This window comes from Ostrinia furnacalis, unplaced genomic scaffold (genome assembly GCF_004193835.3).
Source record: "Ostrinia furnacalis isolate ACB-3 unplaced genomic scaffold, ASM419383v2 OfSCF7339, whole genome shotgun sequence".
In the NCBI taxonomy this organism is placed as follows: Eukaryota; Metazoa; Arthropoda; class Insecta; order Lepidoptera; family Crambidae; genus Ostrinia; species Ostrinia furnacalis.
Genome location: NW_021137578.1, coordinates 371432 through 397009, shown reverse-complemented (window position 1 = coordinate 397009; position 25578 = coordinate 371432). Strand labels below are relative to the sequence as shown.

The following is a 25578-nucleotide window of genomic DNA, read 5'->3' as shown; positions in this document are numbered from 1 at the left end:
TATCCCGGTTTTTGAAACAGGGACGCGCGCGATTAAGTTTTTCTGTGACAGACAAAATTCCACGCGGGCGAAGCCGCGGGCGGAAAGCTAGTTAAGTATAAAAAGAATAATACTTAATGCATTCATTCCTATTTTATGTAGTATCACTCTAAGAAAGCTTAAAATACCACTAGGTAAGTAGGTACCTACTGGTATTTTACGTATGGTAGTACCTACTTAATTAATATAAAATTAATTCTTATATATAGGTACAGTCCACAGCACATCAAGCTATACATTTTCGTTGCAAAGTCGCCCCTATCGCAACTACGTAAGATACCACAGTGTTTACGTTGGCGTTGACGTGCTGTTGACCGTACATATTATAGTGAAATAACATTATTTAGGTAGGTACATATTGTGCGATGTCGAAGTCATTGGGGGAGGCAGCGAACGCCTGTAGCTGAAATGATGATGATGAACAGTACCTACTTAATAAGTATAATAAAGTCAGAAAGGCAAAATACCTTATTTTACAATCACTCGCGTACCTACCTTTCTTGGACGGGACTTTGATGGGGAATGCCTTCCTTTAATTCTCACTTTTCCATGTTTTTCTTTGATTAGTGTGGCCGATGTGTATTTATGGCACTAAACTTACGCAGGTAGTACCAGGTAGGACTATTCCATATTCACCACTATAAACTAATTTAGAAATTAGAAACAAACAAACCCCGTTTTTCGTCTCTTTTCGAATCCCGCATTTACCGCGCCGCGCCAACCTCCTTTTTTTTTAAACTAGCTGACCCGGCGAACTTTGTTCCGCCTTATTATAATGGCAATAATTAAGCAGACTTTTTTTTTTATTTCGAACGGGATAAAAAGTATTCTATGTCCTTCTCCTGGCTCTAAACTACCTCCCTGACAATTTTCAGCTAAATCGGTTCAGCCGTTCTTGAGTTATAAGTGGAGTAACTAACACGACTTTCTTTTATACATATACAGGGTGGCCAAAACAGTGAGGTCTAAAAGAAAAATTTAGATTCCTTACATCAAGGTGTACCTAAATCACCCCCATGTATATTATACGATTGTGCTTAGTTTAGGAGATATAGTTAATTTTGTGATATTTTAAAATTTTATGACCTAGTAGGCTTTAAACATTTTTATCTTTTTTTTGGGTTGACTTTTTTCAGATTCCTTTTTTTCGACAGATATGTTATGAATTGCGGATGTTTAAAAAAAAAAATTCCGTTACATGNAGAAGAAGGTTTTACGAAGATTTTTTTTGCGTCGTTGTCGAGTGTGCATTCAGGTCAACGGCGGACATTATGAACATTTACTTTAAAATAAATCATTACTTCCATTTTTGCTCTCTCTCTCTCTCTCTCTCTCTCTCTCTCTCTCTCTCTTTATCTCTCTCTCTCTCACACACACACACACACACACACTCTTTCCCTTTCTCTCACACTCTAATATGTAGGTATAGGTGTACCAGAATCTCATGGCAAATAAGTAGGGAAAATAAACTTTGTTGAGAGCAATACTGGGGAAATTGGAATAAACGATCTTGATACTATTTAATTTTTTACTTTATGACTTTAATATTAATGAACATGAAGTACGAATATACATTTTAGGTATGTATGAGTATGAAGAATGTTGTTATAAATAAATCGTATATTACTTATAGTAACTAATTTTATTATGCACCATACTTAACTTATCACTTCATTCAGAACTAGAAAACGATTCTAAGAACTCTACTTGCATTTCTTGTTCTTCAATAGATGATCAAGATAAAGAGGTGTTGTAAATAAATTGTTCTTCCAACATTTCAATGGAGAAGTTTCCTGATGTTAAAAAAAACTATATTTCACTGAATGTCATTAAAATATATACCAAAACTAAAAAGACGGTGAAGTTTTTTTTAAAATCGATCCAGAAATGTCTGGGAAATTAAATAAATTATAGCCTGACCAGGAACCTAAAAACCCGGGCATAGAGGNTCAGTCGATTTATCTTATTGTAATTAGGTAGGTACTTTGAATTCAATAAATAAGTAAGTACATGATGCGTTTTGTTTTTGTTAGTTATAAAATAATTAAAAACGTATTAAAAATTTCCCTACTTTCGGGAAAATCGCCTTCACTGTCTACACTCCCCAACAAAATTGACACTAATGACATAAGATTTTTGCCTCACTCTTGACGAAGCGTTTGTATGAAGACTATCCATCTAGGTTTTATTAATCTAAGCCCCGAATGACTGTCGTGCGTGAATACACCGATCAAAACGGCGTGAATAGTTATGCGTAACTTTAGGGCCCTGTAACTTATTCATTTGTAGAGATATTTTCATGATTCTTTCACAATTATTATTAGTTTTACTTATATTTATTTCAAGTTTATTTAAAAGAAAAAAATTGGAAACTTCTCCATTATTCAATCTTGCTTGATGAAATCTTTTTCAATTTTCTTTACATGGTCATAACATTTTGACCATTCCTCTGCACCAATTTGTGAGATATACTTGAAAACATCGATAAAGCAGCTATTAAGTAAGAATAAAAAAACATAACCCTCCTTCTGACGCAGTTGGGTAATAAGCTAAATGTATCAAACATTTCAGTCCAACTCACTGTCAACTCGACGGCGCGTTTAGAATTAAAGATTGACTTTGAATTATGCCTTATTTTACAATTCACATTGAAAACAATATGACTTACTTGAGCTTTTTCGACTTTTTCACAAAAATAACAAATAGTCTTCTTCTTCTTCTTCTTTTTTTATGGCAACGGCTTGGTTTTGAAAACCATGATTTCGCCAATGTCACGTAAACAGTTTTGACAAAGTAACAGGGTTTACAAAAAACGAAGAGATTACAAAATTTTTGCAGCGACTGACAGATGTCATAATTTTCTTTGACAGGTGACAATTAAACCATAGACAATTGCCATATGAAAAACACACTTTTCCAATATTTTTGTTTGCCATGAGATTCTGGTACACCTATAGTTATATCGAATTTAATCGTAAAGTAACAACCACCACTGTGGTCTAGTGGTAAGGCCACCTATTTAGGACAGCCAATTCCTCTGTGGTTTAGGATTTCGAGTGAAGCTCGCTGATCATCCATCAGTTTTCATCAGGTCAGATAAAGGGCAAGAGATTCCTCGTTGTGGATAAAAAAATGTTCTGTTCAGTTATTGTCTTTAAATGTGTTCTAAGTAACGTAAACTTAGAGAATTGCAATCATTAGTTGGTCCTAAGAAAGTCAAAAACATGTAACGGAATCTCCGACTTACCACATTAGTGGAGCGATTACAGAAAATAATGGCCTATTAAGTACATGTTTTTTTGTGTTATTATGAAAGTTCAGAAAACTGCGCAGTTTTTAAAATTATTTTGGACCTATGGAATTTCTTCTTTTTTTTTTAACTTTTAAGTTGAAAATTTTAGAATGTTCCGCTAATAGCATATTTTTTATGTTTCTAGCAAAAATTTTGTATCTTGCATCAAAGATAGGAAGTTGATTATTTTTTTCAAAAATCTGCAATTAATAGGGAATCTGTCAAAAAAAAGAAATCTGAGAAAAGTCGACCCGAAAAAAAGATAAAAAAATTTAAAGCCTACTGGGTCATACAATTTGAAAAAATCACAAAATTGACGATAACTTCTAAACTATGAAAAATCGTAGAACATACATGGGGGTGAAATCGATAGGTCTAGTCCTCACCTATCACCTGCCTTCGGCTTGACACCTTACAAGAAACACCCTGTATAATAGATAAACAGCCTACGAAGCATGAAGCTAAAGATAAAAATGGAGGCCACACTTGGAACAAAAACTTGAGTCAAATACCTACTTATCTCTATCTCGGTCTCTGTGGGCCGACCTCTCTTTTTAGTGTGGTCTGTAGTATTGCTATCTCCTTATTTAAATCTCCTAGTAAATTCTTCGAAATAGCCATAACCAAATCAGAAGTTAGACAAATAAATAGTTAAATATTTGAACTACGATTACCTAGTTAAATTAAAAATCTCAAAATTGTCGGCCGTTTAGGCTTAATGTGTTGGCGAATCAGGGAATTACAATCCCAATTCCTGAGGAATCGGTACCATGTGGCAACATCGGCCCAATCCGGCCCATCATGGCGGTTGTTTACCTACTATTTTGTTTACTATGCAGTTAATTTCGTTTGAGATTTTTTACAGGACCTAATTTTTTACAGGATTTTTTGTTTATTTATAAAGAGAGAGTCTGCCCACAGAGAGCGAGATAGTGATACATAGGTTGTGCTTCAAGTAGGTAGTCGAAGTGTGGCCTCCATTTTATCTTTAGCTTCGTGCTACGAAGGAAGTATTTTACGATACGATATGATACGATTGCAATACGACTCACCCTCCATCTACTAGTTATATTATCTTTGCATTACCTGCTGTTTTATCTGTGGTGTATAAAGTGACAACAAGACAGACAGCTGTCAAGAAGTTTTTGAAGTTTACACACGCCGAATTTTATTGCCGATTGGAAATAAATAAATTGATTTCTTTTCATGAAAATACTTCTGATTGTATTATAATAAACAAAATGAAAGTCGTTTATTTTCTAGTATTGATAAGTTGTATCACAATATCTGAGAGTGTCTTACAGAGTGTGAGTGATGATGATATTTTGCAGTTGATCAAAGATCATGAAAAACTTATTGTTTTCTTCAGTAAGTGTATCATTTTATTCTTTAAATCATACATTTGCGTATCTTAGTAATGGAATCATTCACCATAATGTATTGAAACCCTTGTAAACGGGACTCGCAACCTAAATTGTTGTATTGTACATTTACAGCAAAATCAAACTGTCCATTGTGTACAAAATTTGAGGAGCACATTGAAAGTTTGCACGAAGACTTCGAGAAACATCTGAATGCATTTACTGTAAAAGCAAGCAATAGCCATTTAGTGAAGCTTTACAGCCCAACCAAAGAACCAGCTATTGTATTCTTCCGACATGGGATACCAATGTTATACAATGGTAAATATGTGATAAAGTAGATGTATATAACTAAAAGTTAAAAGTGCAAAGTAATTCTGTTTGTTATGTACTAAATTATTGTCATATTTTTAGGTGAGGCTGATGAAACTGCCATATACACTTTCCTTGAGGCAAATCAATCACCGGCAGTGAAAGAAATGACCGATAAGATATTTGAACATATGACTCAAGCCGCTACTGGTGCTACCACTGGTGACTGGTTTGTTATGTTGTAAGTATGTTATTCAAACTATTACAAGCTTTTAAAGATCTAAAATAATAAAGAATAAGACAAATTTGGTTTGAAATAAGCACCAAGTGCAAAAATATTTTTTATTTTCAGTCTTAATACAAAATTAAACATTTAGTTAATTCTTTTTGTTATTATTTTCAGTTATGGGGCATCATGCGTTGAGTGCCAGAGACTTCACGCTGTATGGGAAGGAGTAGGAGCGACATTACGTGGTCGCATCAATGTGGCCCGTGTAGATGCCAATTTGGCAGGAATCAACACAGCCAAAAGATTTAAAGTAACCAAGTTGCCCACATTCTTATTGTAAGTATAAAATAGCATTACTAGCATAGTAACACCTGTATTATTAATTCAAAAGATGAAATTACTGAAATGTATAGCTATTGTTTTATTCATTATTATTTCAGCTTCAGACATGGCAAGATGTACAAATATGATCTACCGAAGAATGATATAAAATCATTTGTGTCATTTGCTCAAGACTGGTACAAAAATGCTAAAAGTGATAATGTTCCACTTGTGCCATCTCCATTGTAAGTATTTTTATAATTAAATTTCAAATATTGTTGGTACCTTCAATATTTTTCTATTTGTGAATACCTAACATTTTTTTTAATTTTCTTTTCAGTGATGATGTCGTAGATTGGTGTGTAGAAATGATAAGATTTTGGGTCACTTTTGGACTGGAAATACTAGCGAAATATCCCTGGATCTGGCAAATTGGTGTGGCTGGATTTGGCCTTGTAGCCATAACAGCTCTTATAGCCCTGGTAAAGGCTGGCAAAACTAAACCAGTCAAAGAAACTAAAAAAGACAAGAAAAGTAAATAATGCTATGCTATAAATAGTTATAGAATATAGATTCTATTAGCATTATTTAAAACTTTTGCTCATGCATTTACATTTTGATATTTTTATAGTTACTTTATTTATATGCTGTACAGACTTGATTTTTTATATATTTTGGACTGTTGTATTTAAGTTATATTGTGTATTGTTTTCACATGGTGAATAAAACTTGGTTTGATCTATCAAAATATTTAGGCAATAGGCTAGTTGCCTAAAAAAATTTTTTTAGTCCGTAATGTTTAATATCAAAAAATATTGGACACATATATTTTTATTTGTCAATCTTAACAAATAATTACATAGTTATGGTGCGTTGAAGTTGCGCACGACGTCACAACGTGCGGCATTTTTAAGCAAGCGTTGACGTCACGGGCCTCTTCTTATGAACTTTGGGGCGCTTTATCTCTTTAAATTTTCATTAGTTTGAAAAAGTGAAAAATACGTGTAGAGTATTTTTTTATAAGTTAACTGACGGACTAATTAAAACTCTTACTTTTTGACCCAGGCAACATCCCCATTCCGTCCAAAAAAAGAGTTAAATATAATTTGAGAAATGTAAGAAATGATCTCTTTAAATATTGTGTTGAGGTGTTTTTGATTATTTCATAAATATCTATGTATTGTATAACTTGTTGTGCGTTGGACTCTTAATATTCCTCCTTCTGAAGGAATATTAACTTTATGGTTGGACTTTCTGTGAGCCTTCAAGCAGATTATAAATAAATAAATAATAATAAAACAATCCATGTTATTTAAATATTTATTATAAAATAAATAAATGTAAAAACAAGTTTTTTTTTCTACATTTACCACACAGTGTTTGCCTCTGCAACTTAAAAAACTAAAGTAGGTACTTAAATTGGTCACAGCTTTTAAAATATTAATTTAATATATTTTATTTAGATCCCTTGATATAACTAATCTCATTGTCAATTACATATTATTTACTTCATACAGACATCAACATCATCACATCTAAATATAATAAATTATGCTAAAGAAGAAAAGAATGAGGTACATTCATCTATTTCACACAACATCAAATTACATGAAACCACTAAGAAAATTAACAATGAACCCTGCCTGAGTATCAGATTATTATAACATGATTTTCCCCTAATACCTGTAAGCTACACACACACATGCATTGAACACCAACTTTGTAGTGATTAAGACAATACAAATTACATTAAAAACTGAACCTACAGTGATACATTTGGAAATTATTAGGTTAAAATGTGTTAAATCAAATCTACACATTCAAGTGCTTGTGCCAAAGCTGACCAGTAGCAAATACTGAAATATTTACCAGAAGAGTACTAAATCGATTAATAAATAAATGCTTAGAAATTGTTTTCATGTTAACTTGTTGATAACATGAAACTTATCTATACAGTATCAATTTCAATATTTATTCTAAAGACTGTTGAAGGGTCTGCAAGCTCAGTTCTGATTGCATTCTCAAACTTTTTGAAAATTATTGAAAATTCCATAATATCTTGAGGTTTTGATTCTATCCACATCTTATCAAATTCATAGAATAGGTAGCAATAGAACCTATGGAATAAATTAATATTAGGTAGTTGTCTTTTAGCATTAAACATGTAAGTCTTAGCAGAACCATCCTTTAAAAGGTAGTAAGCCATTGATGTCAGGTTGATTCCCACAATAGCAAAGGTGTATCCATACTTTGGATGTAGTGAATGGCTTAAAACATGACTTGACGCCTGTGGATATTCAGTTGCAAAGAACAATAGGTTCTCAAGGCCCAGAATACCCATGCCTCTAAAGTCGGTTTTAGGATCATCACCCTGAAAGAAACAAAAAGATTATGAATTCAGCATTAATTAAGCATTATCTTTAAGTGAAAATGAGAGAAACAATTGATTTCAATTAGGTACCTGAAATCCTATGTGCTGCCATTGTTTAGTTACTCGTTTTTCGAGTTTATCATTTGGTACCAACAATTCCCACAATCTGATCAATTTTTCTTCATGTTCAGTGTTTGCACTATCAAACTGTATCCGACGAATATCTTCTACTTCATCCATTAAATACCTATAGCTCCAGATTTGTTCCATGCATTGTCTCAAGGAAACTACGAAGGAGCCATGAAGTTTAGGGTTTATTTTCTTTACTCTCATCACGACCGATATTGAAGGATCGAGGATTTCTCTGAAATTCTGCGGCACGAACCGTCGTTCATAAACAACTGTATCCAAGTATGAAACAACTTCTTTAACACATTGTGTGCGTGATAACATCAGAGATCTTTCTACACCACATGCCCTCGCTGCACCAGCTTTCTCGCCGTAACATATTCGTTGTAACTCACATAATCGTGTAGTTTTTCGCAGAAACCATTTTATTAGAGGCCTTAGATACCATTGTAAAACAGACCAAATATTGAACACTATCATTTTTCTCTCCAATTAAACCTTGAAGCAAAATTGCATTTCGAAACTTCGATTTTTTATTTTCGTTTTGTTGAACTTCGCCCGTTGTCATGACATTGTTTGGTGCTTACTTTTTGACACTGACAGCAGCATGCGCTATTTTTTTTAGATAGAAGATTGAGTACCATGATGAAGCTAAAGATAAAAATGGAGGCCAGACTTGGACTTGGAACAAAAACTTGAGTCAAATAAAATACCTACTTATCTCTATCTCGCTCTCTGTGGGCCGACCTCTCTTTTTAGTGTGGACTGTAGTATTGCTATCTCCTTATTTAAATCTCCTAGTAAATTCTTCCAAATAGCCAATTCACTAACCAAATCAGAAGTTGAACAAATAAATAAATAAAATAAATTTACTTAGAAAGAGAGAGTCTGCCCACAGAGAGCGAGATAGTGATACATAGGTTGTGCTTCAAGTAGGTATTTGGAGTGTGGCCTCCATTTTTATCTATAGCTTCATGTTGAGTACTCAGACCGAAAAACAAAACAAGATGTTTTTTTGTCTATGTCGCGCAGCGGGAGTTGAGGCGTTCAACAATGCAAGACAAAGGTTGTTTTTGTATCGGTATTCGCTCGCCACACAGCTGACACAGCACAGCATGCTGACGTCGCGCGTCCTGGCAAAATGTGATTGTATTAATTTCGAAATGCCTTCGCTTAAACGTTTTTTTTGTATGTAGTATTAGTATATAGTAGTAGTAGTTCCATGAAATTATAATATCTCTGCCATTTATTTTTTTCTAAAATAGTTATATGTCAATGTCAATGTCATTGTCACATCTGTGAGGTCCCTTGGATCGGTGTAGAGCAGCGAGATACTTGTATTTATTTATATTTATTTACCAAAGGTGTGTGATTGTCTTGTATTCGTTTATTTGTACAAAGGTATCCTGTCATTTCTGAAAATATTTGTGTCTGGTTTATTTCATCAAGAAAAGTCTCAAAACTAATCAGGTGAAGGCTATCGGATAATGTATGCATTTATGTATTTTGTGTTCAGTTGTATTAGAATGGACAAGATTACCTTGTATAGGTTCGATCTAACAACCAAACTGCGCTGACTCAGTTCTATTTATACAAATTACAAGCGCATACGATGCAGTTTCACGTCTGTGCTAATAATTCCTTTAGATGAAAATAAGGTGTGGTGTGAGTCATAAACAGTGCTCGGGAATTCGGGAAGGTTCCTAATTTTGGTTCGTTTTTCTCAGTAGTAAAGAAAAATGGCAGACCCTGTTGAAGAAAAGGTGGTAATGACTCCGAAATGTAAAACAGAAACGTCCACCATCCTTGTGGTCGAAAGGAAGGCAGTCGAAGCTGAGGCCAGCGATAAAACCCATGTTGCTGGCGGTGACCACACGGGACTAATTATAAATAAGGAAAAAGTTTATGGTAACTATGATTTATAAGTTAATCAAATGCATTTATTATGTTTATTATAGAATTAGAACCTACACAAATACATTTATATAGTCAAGGACGGCCTTATCAGTTGACCATGTTTATTTGAAATTCAGTATTATATTCTGGATGTTAACCTAAAATGAATGTTTAATATTGATTAAAAGTTGAAAGCTTAACCAAGTCTTGTTAGATTTTGAATGTTTAAAGTCACTAGATATTATTATATTGAATATAAATAAAATATAGTTCTACTTTAGTTGTATACTGTTTTACTGAATAATAATTAGCTTAATGTGACTTATGATCAGATAAAAAATAATAATTTGATCATTAATGCCAAAGATTACCTCTTACAAAGTTACTATCAAATAGGCTCTATGTAACATTATTAATGAAGCAGATAATATTCATGTATGTGTATGACTAATTACAGGACAATGGCATTGTCTCAGCTTTATCTGTAATTGAACTCATTAAGCATTAATTGAGAGTTCAATCTTCAGCCTTGTATTTCTTGTACTTGTGTTCTATGTAGATTTACAGTTTCTCTTTAATATGGAAATCAATTATGAAGATTTTAGACTAGAGTTCTTACTTTTCTTTAACTTATTGTATGTTGTATTTACAGAAAATGGAGTCACAGAACCTTGCCATGCTCAATTGGAATTTTGGGTGTACCTCGTATCTGTAGCCAATGGATCACACACCAGAGAAGCGCGGGCCCTCAGATTCTGGTTCAAACCACAAACACCCCCTAGTGAAAGATCCCATGAAGCCCAAGCCTTTTTCCGAGAGCTTGTGAGCCCACAAGACTTCCCTAAAGGTATGTGTAGTTTTGAATTCATATTTTTGGAAACAATACATCTCTACAATACATCACACTCTAAATTGACAAACTTATAAAGAGTAAATAAAACATAATCAGTACAATGTTTTATAAGGCATCTGTTTTCAACCAAATTAGAAAGTATGCTACACCATTATTATGAAGTATGGAGCATATAAATGAGCATAATGTTAATGGTCGGCCATTTGGTGTAGTGGTTCAGAACGGACTACTATGCCGAGAGGTCCCGGGTTCGATTCCCGGCCGGGCAGAAATTGAAATGATGAATTTTAATTTCTGTGACGGGTCTGGGTGTGACTATGTATAATATTTATGTATTTAAAAAAAAAGTATATAAGTAGTATATCCGTTAAGCTAGCACCCATAACACAAGCATTAAGTTGCTTACTTTGGGGCTAGCTGGCGCTGTGTGAAATTGTCCAAAGATTTAGATTTATTGTCCAAATTGTCCAAAGATTTAATGTTAATGGAAACGTTATTAATGTCAAAATATTATCTTGTTTTCAGATTACGTTGGATTTATAAAGAAGATCATGAAATTGATGCAGCATAAATACCACCAACTGAAAATCCTGGAAATAGAGCTAAGACAAGAGGGCAGGAGAACACCACCACCTGGTTGGTATTATATTTATTCCTTATCAGCCTTTTTTAATCTGGCCATATAAAAAACCACTTAATTTGGGAGATTCTAAACTTTCATGTTTTATCTAAATGCAGGCACTTAAAAGTCTTAAAATACTGTTTTTCATCAATGAATAAATTTTTGCCAGAATTCAGTGCGTCAATACTAGAAATTTTAAAAATAAGTCAAACAAATATTATGAGATTTTTATTTAAATGCTATAATTACAATTATAATTATTATAATAAATATGTAATTAAAATAAATATCAAATGCCTATATTTTATATTAGAAACCCATTATTTTGTGTAATTTAATATTTTATTTACTGTATATACATATTGTTACTAATTTATTCTATAGATATGTATTTATTAATTCTATCGTACAGAAACCAATGGCGTAGTCACGAGTAAGGGTGTCGTATACAACTATTGTAATGGGTGTATGTATTTTATTATGTTGTAGTGCATGTCCATTTTATTCTAATCAGTATGTATCTATCTAAAGCCTGGTCCGTCAGCACGTAGAATTTTGTCCTATGACCCCAAGCTACCCATCCTTATCGCTCGCGCGTAATTATGTTGCTATCGCATTCGCACACTCACTGCGGGCGCCCCGTCGCAACAGCATAAGAATGGGTAGCTTGGGGTCATTGGACAAAATTCTACGTGCTCACGGACCAGGCTTTAATTGTTCTTATTATTTTAAATAACAATCTATCTCTCTATCTAAACTCTAACTAGGATTTCTTGAAGTGTGCCTTGTATTTCGTAACAACTTTATATTTCCATTTTGTAGAATAGAATGTGTGGGATGTGTAACAAATATTTTGAACTGGCCTCTGAGGAAGTGTTCATTCATGTAGATTTAGATTTGCAAAACAAATATTGTGTGTCATTACTTCCTGTTTTTTATTTTTGGATCTATGAATCGCTGTGTCATTTCGGCATCTCGAAACGAATCTAGATCCGAAAATATGGAAACGACTTAGTATAGGGAGTAGCCCTGAAAAGAAAAATTAATTAAATGTGTATTAGATTACTATCAGTAATATTAATTCTAATAATATTCCATTTAGATTCTTTAGCACCAGAACATTTAGCTGTATCAAATAACTTTACTAATAAATCTATCTCATATCATTTCTTTACAATCATTTAGTGCTAGAAACTTTATTTCTGCAAATATAGTTTAGTACAAGATAACTTTACGTATTGTTCGAAGTAGAATAGAAGTATCATTAGTAAATTAAAATAATAATCTCACCACAGGAGATTGGGTCATACTTACTCCATTTTGAATTGGGTTTTAGTATTTTAGAACAAGTAAAAAGTAAATAAAGTAAACTTATAGTATTATATTATTACTTATAACTTTTGTAACTTCTTATGACTATATTTCTTTAAAGTAGTTGTAGTAGTAATAAAAAGATAACTGAATTTCTACTTTTAACTGATTGTTCCATGAAGAACCAATCTTGTGAATATAAACACATACATTTATTATTTAAAGGTTCGTCACTGTTACCAAGAATACAATTAGGCCCAGAACACAAGGTGAAACGCAACTGCAACGAAACTGCAACTTCTAGTTACTTTTGAGTTGCATCTAAGTTTCTGCCATAGCGTCCGTTGAGAGACCACACATTGCAACGCGTTTCAAACCGGTTTCAAACTGGTCGCGTCATGTGTGGTCTCTCAACAGAATCTATGACAGAAACTAAGATGCAACTCAAAAGTAACCAGTAGCGGCGTAAGGGGGTGCCAAGCATCAGGGGGTGACACAGGTCGCGCAGATCAGTACTCACTGGCGTGGNCTGGCTGGGGGAAAAAGCCTCGTGTTTATCGTCTAGGGGGGGGGGGGGGGGGGTGCGATTCTTTCAATCTTCGAATCGGTAACCCCAAAATCCTGGGGGGTACCAGGGGGTGCCTTAGGACTTATGACAGGGGGTGATCGCCCCGGGTGCCAACCCATGCTACGCCGCCACTGAAAGTAACTAGAAGTTGCAGTTGCGTTTCACCGTGTGTTCTAGGCCTAAATGGTATGTTTAAGTGTGCTAACAAAATTGTTTTGATTGCAGCTTTTATTGAAGATAGTGCCGCAAGCCAGACTCCAATAATATCTGAACAAAGAGTTTTGGACATGATAGAGAATGCTTATCCCAACCCCTTGACTGTTGAAGACTTCGTGTCGTAAGTACCTTTTTACAGATCATAGCTTAGGTTTGAATATTTTATTGAGTCTGAATCAAATATTGAGCAAAGTTTCTTACACGGGTCATTTTCGCGAAATTAAAGACGACTACCACTTACACCAAGCTAAACACAGAGCCCCGATTACGGTAATTTTTAACGTCAACAATCCAGACACGCTTCTCGATTCTGCGATACGATTGGTCGTTCAACAGCGTACGTCAGCTGTTTTGACCAATCGTATCGCAGAATCAGAAACGCGTCTGGATTGTAGACGTTATAAAAGTTACCGTAATCGGAGCTCTGGATTGCATCTTATAACGGACGACGGACATCCGATTATACATTTTGGTTTCTAAATAAGCCATATTACAACGACATACGTCGTCACAATGTCGTCTGCACAGTTCTATTAGCTACGATTTTCAAAACAAAAATATAAATTGATAAACAGTCGACTGAACAATAAAGTTTTATCTATCCCTTGACGACGATTGCTCAGAAAGGAGATTATAATAAATTTGTTTTTAGCGTGGGAAAATGGTCCAAGGCGGACATCAAAGATGCACTGGAGTCATTGGAGGAAAAGGGCCTAACGCGCACCATGTCCGAAGGATTGTACATCCGTCAACATAGTGTCGACACGCAGGTAATATTCTTTTATAACTTTAGTTTATATTACAGATTGTTTGTAGACATAACTAGTTATGGCATTATGGTTCTGAGAGATAAAAGTGGGACACCCACCATCAGAAATTCCCTAGGTAAACTATGATAATGGCTACTCGTTAAGTATTTTAAAATGTATAGTTATGCTAAAATAGGTTTTGCGCGCGCCAGAAGTTCTTCTGTCACAGAAATTCTTGTCGCAATCTAAATCTTCCTCATAAAACATTACATTCTGTATGTCATTCTATTCTTTGAGGCAAAAAGTGTGTTCTCCAAAGCTTTTAGGAATGACGCCTGTATTTCGATAACATTTCTTTGGTATTCTAGCTGCTCATGAAGTCCATCTCTCAAACACTGTATTCCACATACACTGAGCTAAAATCGTTTGTTAGGTGGTGAAACAAATGCCAACGTTGTGTTCGTCACGGCAACCCAGCATAGCCGTGGTCACGGCTCTGTACTGCGAGAAACAAGCTGTAGACGCCATGATGGACAACCAAGAGACGTATGTGCGCTACACTACTGTGGGTAAGTCCTTGCCAACTTGATATTGTACTTTTGTACCAGTAAAAAAGGAAAATAATTGTATAAGCTTGTATTCAGCTCTACAAGACTGTTATTAAGTTACATAGCCGGATATATCGAACTAATATCAACTGCTAAAACCACTAACAATTGAACCACAAAAAGATTTTACATAGGACCCCAAAACACCAACTTCTGTAATAAACCTAAATACTTTTTCATAAAACTTGTTACTGTCATTCATATTCTTGCATCTCATAATTTAAATGAAAGACATCAAATAGTTGATAAATTTTGGGTTATACTTATATTAGACACCTTATAATCTACTTAAATTATTACACAAAATAATACACACAGAGTAATATTTAAAATATTGTGTTGTGTTTATTACTTATTAACTTTAACAATACGCATCTCTATGATTAAGAACGAAAATAGGTTCGTAATCTTTTATAAAGGCATGATAATATAATAATAAGACAAGATTTGTAGTATCACAAGACTCAAATTTATTATGGCAAAACCTACAACTGTTCTTTTTATCTCATCATTCATTAGGAAGATAAAACAACCACTTGTATTCGTAAGAAAGATTAACAATTTAATGTATAGGGACTAAAGTTTACAGCAACAAATGCAATAGTTCATTTAAATGCTTTTCTACTTGGAATCTACTAACTAATCACTTCAGTTTTATCTTTTAGCACTATGATAAGGCAACAAAAGCAATAAACTGCTTAAACTAATACAACATCGTCATAACACTTAATAAAAGTACATGGATATCATTTAAATACTATAAATGAACAACATTTTTTAATACTTATATTACATAGGCATTAAAATACTGAAAATTAAATAAATAATAATAAATTATGGTCTGGTGGGAAAAAATGTTAACATTTTTGACTAATTTTTACACTTTTTCAACATTATTAATGGATGTATCTGATCATCCAGTCAAACCAATTATAATGACTTGTAGCTCAAAAAGCGATAGCTACACTGTTTACTTATACATATTTTAAGAATTAATTATGTGTAATTGTACACTAACATTACAAGAACAAGTATATTCTTTTATCAGAATATTAGCTTAACAATAAAATTATAAAAAGTAACTAAACATCTAAACATTTCTTGTGCAAAGCTGTACTATACCAATGTTATTTTTATTGTGCATTTTACATCAGGGTCATCGTTACTAACCATAATCAAACTCAAACATAATACTGCATAAATCTTTAAATTAATATAATAATTTAATTCATACAATTCTGATGTTACTTACATTATTAATGAATAATCTTCATTATGATAATTCAAAATGCAATTGATGTATTTTCTGGACATCACCATCTATGGTCAAGAATCTAATATCACTGAGATTATGTTTCAAAAAAAGTTGCTTCATGAGTACCGAGTTAAAAGACACATCCAGAATAGGATTGATGTCTTCAGAAATCCTTATAGTTATTTCGACATCAAACCTCGGGCCTGTAAGTAAAAAATATTTTCTTTTTGGATTAATGATATTACCAATAGTTAAAAAAATGGGGTGATTTACATAGTCTTAATTATGTAGATTCAGAACACAGAGTTACAAGATATTATACATTACTTAACTCTTTACAACTAACTCTTTACTTTAAAAAAATTTGGAAGGCTTCCTTAACATCTCAATTTATAAAAAAAACAGCCTTTGACCTACTTTTTGATCTACCATTCACAAAATAATCATAAAAATCTGTCAAGATATTTGTCAAAACCTATTTTATAACATAAAACCGCAGTACTCATAATATACCGCGACTTACCTTCAATTATTTCTGAAGGAGTTATCGCTCCAATTCCTGAGCTAGGGTCATCAGGTATAATATTTTGTTGACCATTGTATATTATTTTAGTAGTAAATTGGTCATTAGGAATTGAAGTCTCCAATTGGAAGGCTATATTCGAGTAATCTGGTCGATCCTGTCCTGTTACTAAGTTTATGGTGAATCTGTAAAATATTAACAAGAATAATACAGTGCGGTGTTAAAGTATGAAATAGCTGTCTCTATTTTTCCAACAAACATTTTGAATTTTTTAAGAAACCTCAAATCTTAGTTGTATGAAATTTTGTGGGTAGATTAAGACAACATTAAACCATTTAATACACAAAGAAAAAACTAGAGAATAACCTGAAAAAATATATTCATATTTTTAGGTATAAAATATTACATTCTTAATCATCTCTTTTTACTACTAAACATTTTGAGCACACCTAGCTATTAGTCATGCATTTCTACTCCACATAAAGCGATTAACAAAATACTTACAATCTTGGGTCACTTGTTAGGGTGCCAGCAATTTTAATTCTGTCATTTCTTTGAAGTATCCTTGGTAACAGAAACATGATTTCGTTTTGGTTGACTGGTACTGGCCACGGTGGAGCTCTCTGGCTATCTCCGTTTAATTGTGTGCCGTACTCTTCATTCGCCTGCTCTCTAGAATATCTAACAACCAAATAACATTTATAAATACTTCACAGCGTAATTTATTTATCAAACGCCTTACGGTTCGATCGCATGTTATCACTTTGTATTTGTTAATAATTATAATTTACGATAAATGGTTCAAGAAAGCTTATCTCGTTAGGTTATTTTTAGTTGGTTTAATAACATTGAATCCCACACCGTTGAAACTATTCTTACATTAGTCACAGTTTTGTTTTTCATATCGATCGCATCATAGGTACATACTGCTGCAAATAGGACATCTTACAGTGTTTTGTTTTTATTAAATTTAATTACAATTAGAGAAGTCGGCGTAAAATAGAGTTTTTCACAATCTGATTTGACAATTATTTTATTTTGACAACAATCGACAAAGAATTTGACATTGACATTAGACAGAGATAAAAAAATGCTCAGACTGCTGCAACCAACTTCACAGTAGACTTGAGTCAGAGTAGTAATAGAGCGCAATTTTCTCTTCTCACTTCTCACGATACTTTTGTTAATTACCAAGTTACCAAACACATAAAAAATCTACTTATAGCACTGAAGTTAAAGGTTAAGTTATTGGGTTAAATGAAGACATTGGTTACCTACTTAGAAAAACTAGGGTTACTTACTCTACGTAATAAAGCATTTCCACAATATTTTGGCCCTTTTTACATCTGTACCAAAGTTAGTCAAGTTTCTTACTAAAAACTGTTAAACTAATCACTATATTAATAACTGAACAAAAAATGAACATTTCATACCCAAGTATGCAATCCCAACAAGATTTTAACATCTTCAATTATTTCGAGACACTAACCGCAAGTTTACACGTCAAACTGACTAATAACATTGGCGAGTCGTCTCGGATAACTGTCCTACCTACATCTAAGATCTAGAAGTTCGTAAAGAATGACGCAATCATGAAAACAAACACGACCACTGCACACACCTTGGGATTAATGGTTAGTGTACGTCACGGCACGTAGTCGCGCTTGGAGATTTCACTCGGCACTGTGGATTGGATTGGCAACCTACCTTGTCCTATAGCGACCACGCGCCGTAGGAGTACGAAGGCTTGTTTGAACTGACATGCTAATAAAGCACCCAAACGTGTTCTCGTAGAATGCACCTGTTTATACACGTTACTTTTTGTATTAATATTTTATAGACTTCTGATCGGAACGAACTGTACAATGTAACTATTACAAATTTGCTACAGCTACCTACTTAATGCTACCTACTTAATTGCCAATTAAAGAGATGCTCGTAATACCACAGTATATTATGATGGTAAATACTTGAGTCCCCCCTCGAATGCCTACAATGCGAGATACATTAATTTATTATTAGGTACTTACTTAGTTACCATCGCATTTGTTAATGGAAGCCATACAAGATAATAACCTGAATGNGTTCGAAAACGGTTCGAAATAAAGCTTTGAAAGAATTGAAGTCGGGTTTTTTTATTCGACTTTAATTTATGAGATATAAAACATTGATGTAGCTTAAATATTTACGAAGATACAGATGTGTAAGCTGGAGACACGGTACTCCAGCTCGCACATAGTTTTTTGATCGTGGTTTTAACAGTATTTGAGCTAAAGTCTTGAAAAGTGGAAAGCCTACTATTTGGATTCGACTGTAATTTCTGAGGTATAATACATTATCGTAGCATAAATATTTACGAAGATACAGATGTGTCAGCTGGAGACACGTGTCCTCAGCTTACACATAGAAAACAACTCATAGTTATGAAGTTCTAATGGCTCTAATTGAATGACTGAGAGGTTTGATGACTCTAATTAGGCTTTTATTGATGGTATACTTGGAATTGCTCTAGGGTCAATGAGGAAGTTGGAGACATTCAGGTAGATAATATATTCAAATGTTTTTAAAATATTTACTTAGGTACCTCTTTTATTATCTACACTAATATTATAAAGAGGAAAACTTTGTTTGTTTGGTTATAATGAATAGGCTCAAAAACTACTGGACCGTTTTTAAAAATTATTTCACCATTCGAAAGCTACATTATCCACGAGTAACATTAGGGTAAATTTTATTTTGGAAAAAAATAGGCGGGTCCACTATAGGCTATAATAATGTAGTCCACGTGGGCGAAGCCGCGGGCGGAAAGCTAGTGTTTTAATATTATCACAGAGTAATAATATTTATCTTTTTTTTTTAGAGTAAGTAAGTAACTACTGATTGTAGTGCGACCATTGGGCAGGTAACAAATTATGTCCTAACGAGTAACAGTGTGACTTGATAGATTTTTTATCCCAACCATTATGGGTGGATTCGACCGAACAAGACTAAATATTAATCTCAGAATAAATCGTCAGTTTTGACACATTTCCATACTGAAACTGTCAATGTGCCAGTTATATCAGGAGTTATTCTCGGATAAAAGTTTGGTCGAATCGGGCCTAAAAGTGTTACCTACTTATTTGGCTGGGACTCGTTGGGAACAAGCGATTTTAAGTTATTAAAATTTAAATCTACATACATGTATAACTTTTTTACTACGCTTCACAACCACTTTAATGATAATTATGTAAAAATTTAATATGACAATTTAGACCAGTTAACCCAAATGTAGTAATTGACCTCCGACGCGCCTGTCTATATACTTACTGAAAATAGCATTCTAATAATATTGGGGGTTCATCGGATAATGTAATGTGGGGGGTACCACCCAAAGCCGAAAAAAGAACACATACGAGTACACATTGGTTTTTACGAGTTTACTTATTACTAGCGGCCCGCCCCGGCTTCGCACGGGTGCTATGGATTTTCTCGGTTTTTCTCTTCTATAATATGCATGTTTTATAGATGTAAACCTTCCTTTTGAATCACTTTATCCATTAAAAAAACTGGATCAAAATCCGTTGCGTAATTTTAAAGATACATAGGGACAGACAGGCAGAAAAGCGATTTGTTTTATACTATGTAGTGATAATGACCAGAGAGACAGTAATAATAATATGTATATGTAAAAATATGTATGTTTTGAAAACTGTAAGTTAGGTTTTGAGTAATAAATCTGTTATTTATTTTCAGAAACGCAATGCTTTTATTTTGAACAATATCATATGTATAACATTCACTTATAATACTTTGGTTCTGACAATAAGAAAGCAGTCAATTTTATATATCTACCTAACATAAATTAATACAATTTGATCATTTATGTAGTCATTGCAAGTCGAGTTTACATATTTTTCTTAATGAGTAACAATTACTATTATAGATTTGATAAATAACACGTTTATTCCTAAAAATAAATTAAATAATTCAAATTGAAATAAAAACACGATAACAACTACAAATTAAATAAGTACATTGATACGATAAAGTTCCACACACAGCTGCGGTTCATTAACAAGCGTTCAGAACTTCAGACAGAACATCATTATGTTCTGAAACTGATCTTATTAAGGTCCTTAGATTAATAAATCTTAAGGTCTATTATTCAAAGGTAAATCCCTCAACCATCCAGGCTTTAGTGAAGTCGCTTTTGCGTGAAGAACTTATCGAATTCTAGTCTAAATTTTCAGTCTGTTGATCTAGCTTACTACTAAGTTCCAAGTCCCTTTAATTTTTTTCCACTAATCAGTTCTCATTTGTGAAGTTAATACAATATACCTACAGCTAGGGTTGCCAGGTGTCCGGTTTTAGCCGGACATGTTTGGCTTTTTACGGTTTGTCCGGCCTGTCCGCCTTTTAGGGTTAAATGTCCGACCAAATGAAACACAGAGTCCGGCTTTTGTGTTTTTGGAGCTGGCAACCCTACCTACAGCAAAAGTTTTTTTTTTACATTAAATTAAAATAACGATGTTATCAGGTGCTTGTAGTTCAGTCACTGACACAGCTATTTTTATGATCATCTCACTTAAAAGCCACCTAAAGCAGCTTATTATTCGAGTATATGATATTAACTACTAACCCCCTTCCTAATAAAAAGTTACACAATTGTTGAACACTGTTTTAAAATGACATTTCCATACTAAACGTCACTTTAAAACAACGTGCGTGTAGGTTTTATTAGTAAGGGGGTTAGTCATTAACATTGTTTTTATTAAAATAAATAAATAAATAATAACAATTCACCTATCTGAGATCGATTGCTATATTATACCTAGGTACTTAAGCAAATTTAAAATCCAAATTAATAACTTTCACATTTTTGTCACTGAACTGAAAGTATCTTATTTTATCGATTTTGTTAACGACGAATGTACGCTGAATTGAATTCGTGCTAATTTCTAATATGTTATTTTCCGCAGTGTCGGCATTTAATCTTCTTTTGAGCCGCATGTTAATTAAGTTTTCTGAAAAGATAAATGAGTATTTCTCAAAAAAAATGTACATTTTGAAAAAAAAAAGTGTGCTTTGAAACAGTTCAAAAGTTTTATATTTATAAATCATCACACAAAAAAAACACACACACAATTTTGAAGGATGAATATTAATCTTTAAGATAACGAAGAATTATAGCTATAATCCTACTTATTACCATATATTTAGATATTTTAAAAATAGTCCTTTTTTACCTTTCATACAAAAACCTGTTTGCCACCCTAGCTTTTTCATGTATTTTTGTTTCATAAAATGCGATACGTAACTAAATTATTGTAAATTTCTTTGTATTATCATTCTACAGTAATCGCAGTTTCTGTATCAAATTGATTTTCTATGGGGTGTCATAATGAATTGGCAATTTAAAGCAAAAAAACAAAATGAGTCGCTCTCATTTACTATTTCGTTATTTACTCTTTAGTTACGATTTATTTCTACTTTCCCATGGTTTCTGAACAATTCCGTATTTATTTTACACGGACAACAATAGCTGCACTCTGAATGGCTGTTGGCCTGACGTCTCCGCCATAACATCTATCGCGAAAATTAGTGAAAACGTGTGTGTTTTGTGGGATTACTTTTTCGTAACAGGCAGTAAAATCAGCGATTTTATATAGAACGGTAAGTCTTCATTTAACCATTTTTTGTAATACGTGTGGTACGAACATTTAGTAAGCTTTTATATTTGCTGTAACAAATTTTATCAAAAAAATACTTGTTTCTGATCTCATTTTGTCTAATATTTCGTTACGTTTTTTGCGAATTTCGTTACGTTACGAAAAAGTACAACATAATGCTGAGTGTATACTGTTATTACCTGACTAAGCATAGTAATATTCACTACTTAATTAATTTCAAAAAATATAGAGCGTTAATAACAAAAGGATTGGATACTATCTGCTTTACAGAAGTGCCACCAGCAAAAAATTATCAAATCATTTAGATTACGTTTTTATGTGATTACATCTTTTGTTTTTTTAGGAATGCCGCCAAAAACCAATGCCGAAAGGCAAAAAGCTTACAGAGAACGACTCAAAATGGATAAACATGATGGAACAAAAATAATTTTATTAAAATAGTATGAATGATTACTCCCTTATTTTATTTCTAACCCCTTAATATTACCCCGTATTTGGGTGCATACTTACAAATATTTCGAATTGAATAAATAAAGAGCATTCACAATATTTCGCCAATGTATAACAAGCCTTATGGCCTTACTATTTCGTTACTACCGTTTCGTTACGTACACTTTTTTTGAGAAATACTCAAATATTTTTGTCGTTAATTTAGGTATGAAATTATGCCTACATCTTCAGTCATCCATATTATGGACGTTCAGTTTGACAGTTTTTAATAGTTTTTGGAAAACTTACCTTCGCCGTTATGAAAGAAGTGATAAATGTCCTCTTCAACAAGTAGTACATTATATTCGTCGTAGACGGTAACATATCTGGATTCCATATTTATTTTCAATGAAAATATGGCTTTATCTGTTGAACCGTCATAATCTCCCATAAAACTTATTCCAAAACTGTAAAAAAATTAAAGACTAAGTTATTTATTGTTATGATCAATCTATCTATTAACGGTTTCAATATCGTCGTAATATAAAATTAGTTATAAAAAAAACTTACCTATTACAATTATTTAAAACGGTGATGTTTATAACATCGTTGGAGTTCAATATCGTCGGAAACAAAAACGTGTTACTTTCTAGCGGCCATTGAAGTATTGGATTTGAGCTGCCAGATGAGTTTCTGAAAAGGAAAACAAATAACATTATAGCCATTTATTAATAATAAATGTAGAGAACAAATAGCCCATATTGATTATTTTTCACTGCCGAGTATCCTCCCTAAAATACGAGGAGAATGTATGTCGGTAAGTTGAAACAAAACGTATTCCAATGGTTCGTTTGCTCATTACGTTAGAAACTAGAGAAACCTATTATAAGGATTACCCATCCGTGTCTTCTGAATAACTCAATGAGTATTACATGAGATGACGACAATGTTACCGCAAAAAAAAAATGTTTCAGTTTGGAGACACTGTTTTTGTGATTATTAATCAGGGGCGGATCTACCTCAGGGCTGTTCGGGCTTAAGCCCAGGGAGTAATGAGACAAAGTATGTGCTTAGTTCTAAAATTATAATTCTACTTATGTACATTTATTGTAATGTGATTAGTTGAAAAAGAATGCTAGCTTTATCACCATGGACGCGACGAACGTGACTTGTCCATCTTCAGTTTGTACTTGTTAATTTTAAAGAATTTCCATGTTTGTAGAAGTAATATTTATAATTCTTTTTAAATAGGCTTAAAAATTCATGATAATAGTGCTTTTTATGAACTTTCAAGGAAAACTATAGCGGTTAAGATAGATTAGTTAGTTCAAGAGTAATAGTCGTTTTACTCAAGTATTATAAAATTTCATACCTAATAAAAATTTATTTGAAGAAAATGTTAAAAGTGACTAGATGAAGAAATTGCTTGCTTCTGAAATACATTGTGGTAACGACGGACAACTACGGAACCCTACACTTCGCGTGCCACGACACGAACTTGGTCAATTTTTATATAACAAATTAGAAAGAAATTATTGTTACTTACATATCATTATCTTCTTCGGTCGGGCGTCCCATAATTGAGATAATCCCAGTCACAAACACTAACAAATTAAGATACATTTTGATAGCCCGATTCACAAATTACTAAAAAGTAACTATTGCAAACTTGGTTTACTAACTGTTAATAAGCACTATTGTAGTGCATTTGATTGACAGTTGGTTTACCAATGCAATAATTCGCTTTACAGTTGCTTTTATATTAAAACAAAGTGATTCATATTAAGCTGCGTTTAACGTATACGTCACATGTATACGTTGGTGGTTCATTCATTCAATGGTTAGAAACAAACCGCAATCCCATAAATTATGGGATTACCCAGAATAATGAGTGAAAATCAAATAAGCTCTTAAATTATTGTCAAAATTTTGTTTTTTTTTTATGTTCAGAGTTCACAATGTTCTTTTAAACTTTTTTTGTACCTGTAGCATATTTCGATGTGATGTATATTGACCTAAATCATGATTTAAATTTTAAATGTTAGGCAGGATGAGACTGACCATATTAGGATTGACGCGCCTAGGTGACTCGTAATATTAGTAATGACTCGGAGTACTTACACCCGTCTGGTTTTTAGTGGTTAACTTACCTTTACTCTTTTGTGGGGATGGGGAGTCCCATGACACCTTGTGAACACGGACGGTACTTACAATATTCCCTTTTTACTTAAAAAATCCAAACAAATATTTGACGCCTTTTAATCATTCAGAATGTCCTATGACTGAGATGATGATGATGAATCATTCAGGTAGGCTTATTTACCTTTTCGATTGTGATCCAAAGTCCAAACCGATTATGACGTAGGTTGTAGAACTAAACGGGCCGTTAGTTGTATAGGCACTTAAACTCATATTCAATATGTAATGATGATTATTTTTGAAAGAGTTTTCATTTATTTAAGCTTACCTAGTTATTATTAAAGAAAGTTGTAGAGACTGTCGAAAAGCCACGCTATTAGGTACTGCGAAGACATGGTGTTTGATCGCTTTCTAATCTAATCTCTAATCAAGATAATTTCCAATAGGACTTGAGAGCAGAGAAGCATGCATCAGCATTTATAGATACTGTCCTAAAATTCAACGATAAGCCGGCGCTGTAGGATGGACATGGTCTTTAGGAAAAATAAGAAAAAATAAATTAAGATAGATTTTTGACACCGTGGTTTATAGGCAATGTCTAATCTAAGACTTAGACTTAGTGCTAAAAATTACTTAAGTAATTAGCACTTGTTTTACGCAGCAAGCTTAAATTGTGCCAATTT

The 25578-nt window shown here is 33.2% G+C and overlaps 5 protein-coding genes across 19 annotated transcripts in view; 2 read left to right on the top strand and 3 right to left on the bottom strand.

Annotated features, from left to right (window-relative positions):
- The first annotated feature begins 4464 nt into the window (after positions 1 to 4464).
- On the top strand, positions 4465 to 7410 carry LOC114363968 (thioredoxin domain-containing protein). 2 transcript variants are annotated; one of them, XR_003656820.1, is made up of 7 exons: positions 4465 to 4699; positions 4828 to 5013; positions 5107 to 5245; positions 5408 to 5569; positions 5674 to 5799; positions 5895 to 6312; positions 6631 to 7410. XR_003656820.1 is itself a non-coding variant. In XM_028319931.1 (6 exons), exons 1-6 carry the CDS (start codon positions 4573 to 4575, stop codon positions 6094 to 6096), a joined length of 942 nt encoding a protein of 313 aa, XP_028175732.1. In that variant the 5' UTR covers positions 4465 to 4572; the 3' UTR covers positions 6097 to 6382. The 2 variants fall into 2 exon arrangements, 1 of the variants encoding a protein (XP_028175732.1); XM_028319931.1 differs by lacking the exon at positions 6631 to 7410 and having other exon boundaries at positions 5895 to 6382.
- LOC114363969 (ELMO domain-containing protein 2) lies at positions 6732 to 8667 on the bottom strand. The gene is made up of 2 exons (XM_028319932.1): positions 8016 to 8667; positions 6732 to 7925 (listed from the first exon to the last, which is right to left on the bottom strand). The coding sequence occupies exons 1-2, from the start codon at positions 8532 to 8534 to the stop codon at positions 7503 to 7505; spliced, it is 942 nt and encodes a 313-aa protein (XP_028175733.1). The 5' UTR covers positions 8535 to 8667; the 3' UTR covers positions 6732 to 7502.
- A 655-nt stretch (positions 8668 to 9322) lies between these two features.
- Positions 9323 to 25578, top strand: part of LOC114363957 (uncharacterized) — a 29439-nt gene continuing 13183 nt past the window's right edge. For 2 of the 12 annotated variants that reach the window (XM_028319899.1, XM_028319889.1), the window contains exons 1-8: positions 9323 to 9418; positions 9785 to 9962; positions 10603 to 10797; positions 11329 to 11439; positions 11838 to 11891; positions 13530 to 13641; positions 14173 to 14290; positions 14703 to 14838. In XM_028319899.1, the coding sequence (XP_028175700.1) occupies positions 9794 to 9962; positions 10603 to 10797; positions 11329 to 11439; positions 11838 to 11891; positions 13530 to 13641; positions 14173 to 14290; positions 14703 to 14838 (895 nt within the window). In that variant the 5' untranslated portion in view covers positions 9323 to 9418; positions 9785 to 9793. Of the gene's footprint in view, positions 9544 to 9694; positions 9713 to 9781; positions 9963 to 10602; positions 10798 to 11328; positions 11440 to 11837; positions 11892 to 13529; positions 13642 to 14172; positions 14291 to 14702; positions 14839 to 25578 lie in introns of those variants that run through there. The other 10 variants (XM_028319901.1, XM_028319900.1, XM_028319890.1 and 7 more) reach the window with 9 other exon arrangements.
- On the bottom strand, positions 15324 to 18537 carry LOC114363958 (uncharacterized). Of its 3 annotated transcripts, none has more exons than XM_028319902.1 (4): positions 18363 to 18537; positions 17160 to 17336; positions 16656 to 16840; positions 15324 to 16335 (listed from the first exon to the last, which is right to left on the bottom strand). In XM_028319902.1, exons 1-4 carry the CDS (start codon positions 18416 to 18418, stop codon positions 16151 to 16153), a joined length of 603 nt encoding a protein of 200 aa, XP_028175703.1. In that variant the 5' UTR covers positions 18419 to 18537; the 3' UTR covers positions 15324 to 16150. The 3 variants fall into 3 exon arrangements, with proteins under 3 accessions (XP_028175703.1, XP_028175704.1, XP_028175705.1); XM_028319903.1 differs by lacking the exon at positions 18363 to 18537 and adding an exon at positions 18089 to 18330; XM_028319904.1 differs by lacking the exon at positions 18363 to 18537 and adding an exon at positions 17957 to 18051.
- LOC114363960 (uncharacterized) lies at positions 21418 to 25577 on the bottom strand. Its single transcript, XM_028319905.1, has 4 exons — positions 24303 to 25577; positions 23327 to 23449; positions 23066 to 23223; positions 21418 to 21661 (listed from the first exon to the last, which is right to left on the bottom strand). The coding sequence occupies exons 1-4, from the start codon at positions 24377 to 24379 to the stop codon at positions 21477 to 21479; spliced, it is 543 nt and encodes a 180-aa protein (XP_028175706.1). The 5' UTR covers positions 24380 to 25577; the 3' UTR covers positions 21418 to 21476.

Excerpts from the sequence above, each read along its gene's own strand:
- LOC114363968 (XM_028319931.1), top strand. The coding sequence starts at position 4,573 with ATGAAAGTCGTTTATTTTCTAGTATTGATAAGTTGTATCACAATATCT. Across the intron at positions 4,700-4,827 it reads AAAACTTATTGTTTTCTTCA|CAAAATCAAACTGTCCATTG; the intron begins GTAAGTGTATCA and ends GTACATTTACAG. Across the intron at positions 5,800-5,894 it reads CCACTTGTGCCATCTCCATT|TGATGATGTCGTAGATTGGT; the intron begins GTAAGTATTTTT and ends TTTTCTTTTCAG.
- LOC114363969 (XM_028319932.1), bottom strand. The coding sequence starts at position 8,534 with ATGATAGTGTTCAATATTTGGTCTGTTTTACAATGGTATCTAAGGCCT. Across the intron at positions 7,926-8,015 it reads GGCAGCACATAGGATTTCAG|GGTGATGATCCTAAAACCGA; the intron begins GTACCTAATTGA and ends TGTTTCTTTCAG.
- LOC114363958 (XM_028319902.1), bottom strand. The coding sequence starts at position 18,418 with ATGTCAGTTCAAACAAGCCTTCGTACTCCTACGGCGCGTGGTCGCTAT. Across the intron at positions 17,337-18,362 it reads CGTGGTCGCTATAGGACAAG|ATATTCTAGAGAGCAGGCGA; the intron begins GTAGGTTGCCAA and ends TTTGGTTGTTAG. Across the intron at positions 16,841-17,159 it reads CTAACAAGTGACCCAAGATT|ATTCACCATAAACTTAGTAA; the intron begins GTAAGTATTTTG and ends AATATTTTACAG.
- LOC114363960 (XM_028319905.1), bottom strand. The coding sequence starts at position 24,379 with ATGTATCTTAATTTGTTAGTGTTTGTGACTGGGATTATCTCAATTATG. Across the intron at positions 23,450-24,302 it reads ACCGAAGAAGATAATGATAT|AAACTCATCTGGCAGCTCAA; the intron begins GTAAGTAACAAT and ends TTTCCTTTTCAG. Across the intron at positions 21,662-23,065 it reads CTTCTTTCATAACGGCGAAG|AAAACTTAATTAACATGCGG; the intron begins GTAAGTTTTCCA and ends TTATCTTTTCAG.